The sequence below is a fragment of the Vanessa cardui genome, chromosome 8, assembly GCF_905220365.1.
Source record: "Vanessa cardui chromosome 8, ilVanCard2.1, whole genome shotgun sequence".
NCBI lineage: Eukaryota > Metazoa > Arthropoda > Insecta > Lepidoptera > Nymphalidae > Vanessa > Vanessa cardui.
The window spans coordinates 14,723,744-14,726,919 of NC_061130.1; the positions used below are offsets into that span (position 1 = coordinate 14,723,744).

General features: G+C 39.9%; 1 protein-coding gene across 1 annotated transcript; it reads right to left on the minus strand.

Annotated features, from left to right (window-relative positions):
- Positions 1–254: 254 nt before the first annotated feature.
- On the minus strand, positions 255–2,411 carry LOC124532169. The gene has a single exon (XM_047106900.1). The coding sequence runs from the start codon at positions 2,361–2,363 to the stop codon at positions 378–380; it is 1,986 nt and encodes a 661-aa protein (XP_046962856.1). The 5' UTR covers positions 2,364–2,411; the 3' UTR covers positions 255–377.
- Between the last annotated feature and the right edge of the window lie 765 nt (positions 2,412–3,176).

Genomic DNA, 3,176 nt, shown 5'->3' on the forward strand with positions numbered 1-3,176 from the left:
AACGATATAAATTTCATCAACTAATATGTGTAACCTGGGAATAGATTATAACTAAAGAATGCTTCAATGAAACCATTCCATTTTTAATTAATTTTTAAAGTATGAATCGCAAACTAAACAAATTATAAAAAAGTTCATTTTTGATCTCAATATCGTTTATGATATAATGATCTGTACTCTAAGCCTTTTGTCGTACTTCTAAGAAGTGAATGAAAAACAAAAATGGAAATGGGGAGGGCATTAAAAATTCAAAGTTAATAAAAAAAAAACTTTATCTACAGTATAAAAACATATCTACGATCTATGCATATAGTATTCACATTTGAGTAAAATTAAAGATTAATACTTTTGACTCTAGTTCTATCGCATCACTTGTACTAGTTTCCATGTTTAGGTTTTGGATTCGTAGAACCTTCTTCTCCGAGTATTTGGACATTTCTCACCTGTTTCCTCGGCGGCGCTGCGGTGGTCAGCTCCGTCGCCGGAGGTGTCGTGGGCACGTAATCAGGATTGATGGCCAGAAGTAACATTTTAAGTAGCAAAGCTTCTCGCACTTCCACTGGAAGATACTCTACAGGTTCATCTATATGATTAGAAGCGGAACCTTGGGAATCGTAAGGACGAGAGTACCGTCTCCTTGGCACGTATCTCTGACTCTCATATTGAGGATCATCGTAAGTGGATAGTTGATTGGAATAAACATCTTGTCTGTATTGAGGGTCGTACCTGTAGTCATATCGATCGTCATCCTGATAATGACGGTGCTGTTGATAAGCCTCGTGTCGATAAGATGGAGGTTGGTACGGTGGTCCGGGCATGATCTGATCCATTATAGCCTGCAGACGATGCTGTCTCATTATCAGAATATGGAGCAAGCGTTTAAAATCACGCGTACTCACTGGGGCAGATATGGAATACATGTCACTTACCGGGTCGTATCTCTGATATAACGGCTGCGGACGGTATGGATTTACATACCTCGGCTCATATCCTTGAATGGGGACACCTCTTTCATCGACCGGTATTTGAATTATTCTAGGAGCTGGGCGAATTTCGTATGGAATTGACGCAGGCTCTTGGACCGAAGCCTTTGACTGCGGAGGTTCTTTCACGTATTGCGTGTCCAATACTTTATCTTGATATTCATATTGGAGAAAGGGCCGCTGGTTGCCGATTGGAATTGGTGCACCAGGATTGTCTCTCAAATACTCTTGAGTTCTAAATTGAATCGGGGAAGGCCTATGATATATAGGTTGCTGATAAAGCCTTTCGTCTGGCTGTCTTTGTGCCGGGATGTGAATTGATGGAACCGGATTCGATGTCACCACATTTTCATGGTTGAAAACTCGGCCAGTGCTGGCTTCTAATGTCGTTTCCTGATCATCCAGTTGCGTATCTTGGTACTGCTGTTGAATTTTTTGTCTTGCTGCTAATAAAGAGTGAATAGGTATAAGTCTTGGTCGTGATGTAGTGGTTGTAAATAAAGGCCGCACTGTACCATGGGATAGATGACCACCATAGACATCAGTTGAATCATCCCCCATAGATTGCTGTAGACTCACCATGTGGTGATTGGAACTAGTTCCTGCTAATTCGCGTCTAATAGTATTAGATTTGTTAACGTCCGGCTCTTTTTCAATAACATGCTCATAAACTGGTTTCAATGTTTGCGGTGTGGCTGTTGTGGTTTGTTTTGTAATAAGATCATCTTTCACTGTCACCGGCACTGGCTTTGATAACTGCGTTCGCGTTTTAATAGCATCCTCTTTCCTGTATAAATTTATAACACTGGCTGTTGTGTCTTCACGATTTTGTTTATCGGTAGTCATTTCCACTGGCGCTCGGGTGGAACTGGATCCCGATCTTCGTCGGGGTATCGCTTGTATGACAGTTCCTCTCGTGGTTGCACTGCTTCTTGTCGGATAAACGGCGGTTGCTAGAGGTCTCCGTGTGGTTGATGAGACAGTTTTGTTGACTCTCACTACCATTGTTGGTGTGCTGGGTGTCGTACTTGTCGTAACTGGTACCGGCGTACTGTCACCCGAAGACGAATATGTCACACGTTTTATTTCACCATCATCATCAACGTATCCAAACGTTCCTTTGACATTGCCCAAAACGTCTCGGCTTTCGATCTTGAATGTTCCATCGTTCGCCTCATACCCAATCGTGTAAGATCCGTCTTCGTTTAATCTTCTTATCTGTTTAACTATTTCAACTTTCGTCGGATCAGCTGTTTCGCTGGCCGTGAGTATTTCTTTGGTTGAGTTAACAGGTGATTCAGTGGAAGTTACATTCTCTGTCGCGTTAGTAGCTGTCGCTGCTACTGTTGTAAAACAAGCGAGGAGTATAAGGAGGTTCATCTCGGTAGGACGACAGCAGCCGCATGACGGCGCTACGGCGACCGCCGCATTCACTAGTCCCCTATATAAAATAACGCCCCACTTGTCTCCCCAGCGTGCGAACAACTTACGCAAACACCTCTATTGTTGTCACTTTATTATCTGAAACGGAAAATCTTTTTTCTATGCATACACTTGCGTTGTAAGATCGCAATTGTTTAATTGTCCATTCGAATAAAGTGCGTGCGCTGTGGACATTATTAAACCGTATTAATTCACTTCTTGCGTATCGTTTACGTTGGACTAAATAATTCAGCAGATGTCCATTTCAATTTTCATAATATTTTCTTTGAAGGCATTCACACGGTTTCGTTCGTGCTAATTACAAATGTCTAAGAATTATGAACGAAATTTACTTTCAAGGTTCGGCCCGCTCGAAATGAGCGAAGATAATGGGATCGTTGCGGTGACAGACAAATGGGTTCTTGATATATAATAAAAATTATTAAGTTTCTTGAGCTAATTTATGGCCTATTCCATTATAAGGTCTTACAAATTCTAACAATGTATCACACATATGTAAGTCAACACATTGTAGTCACTGTCGTTTATTTTATATTAACTTGTTTTTGATATTATGACAACAAACTGTATTTAGACAGTTTACCTATTATCTCATTATTTTTATTAATTTTATAATATTTTATCTTATCAATTAACTTTTTATTAGTCGTATATCATTTTTACAATGTTTGTTTATATTTAAATTTTCAAGTATTTTTCGAGCACACGTAAATAATTAGTCAATTACCCAATTACTAATGATGGCTTTTG

Bases quoted from the DNA above. Each gene is read 5' to 3' on its own strand.
- LOC124532169 (XM_047106900.1), bottom strand. From the start codon at position 2,363: ATGAACCTCCTTATACTCCTCGCTTGTTTTACAACAGTAGCAGCGACA.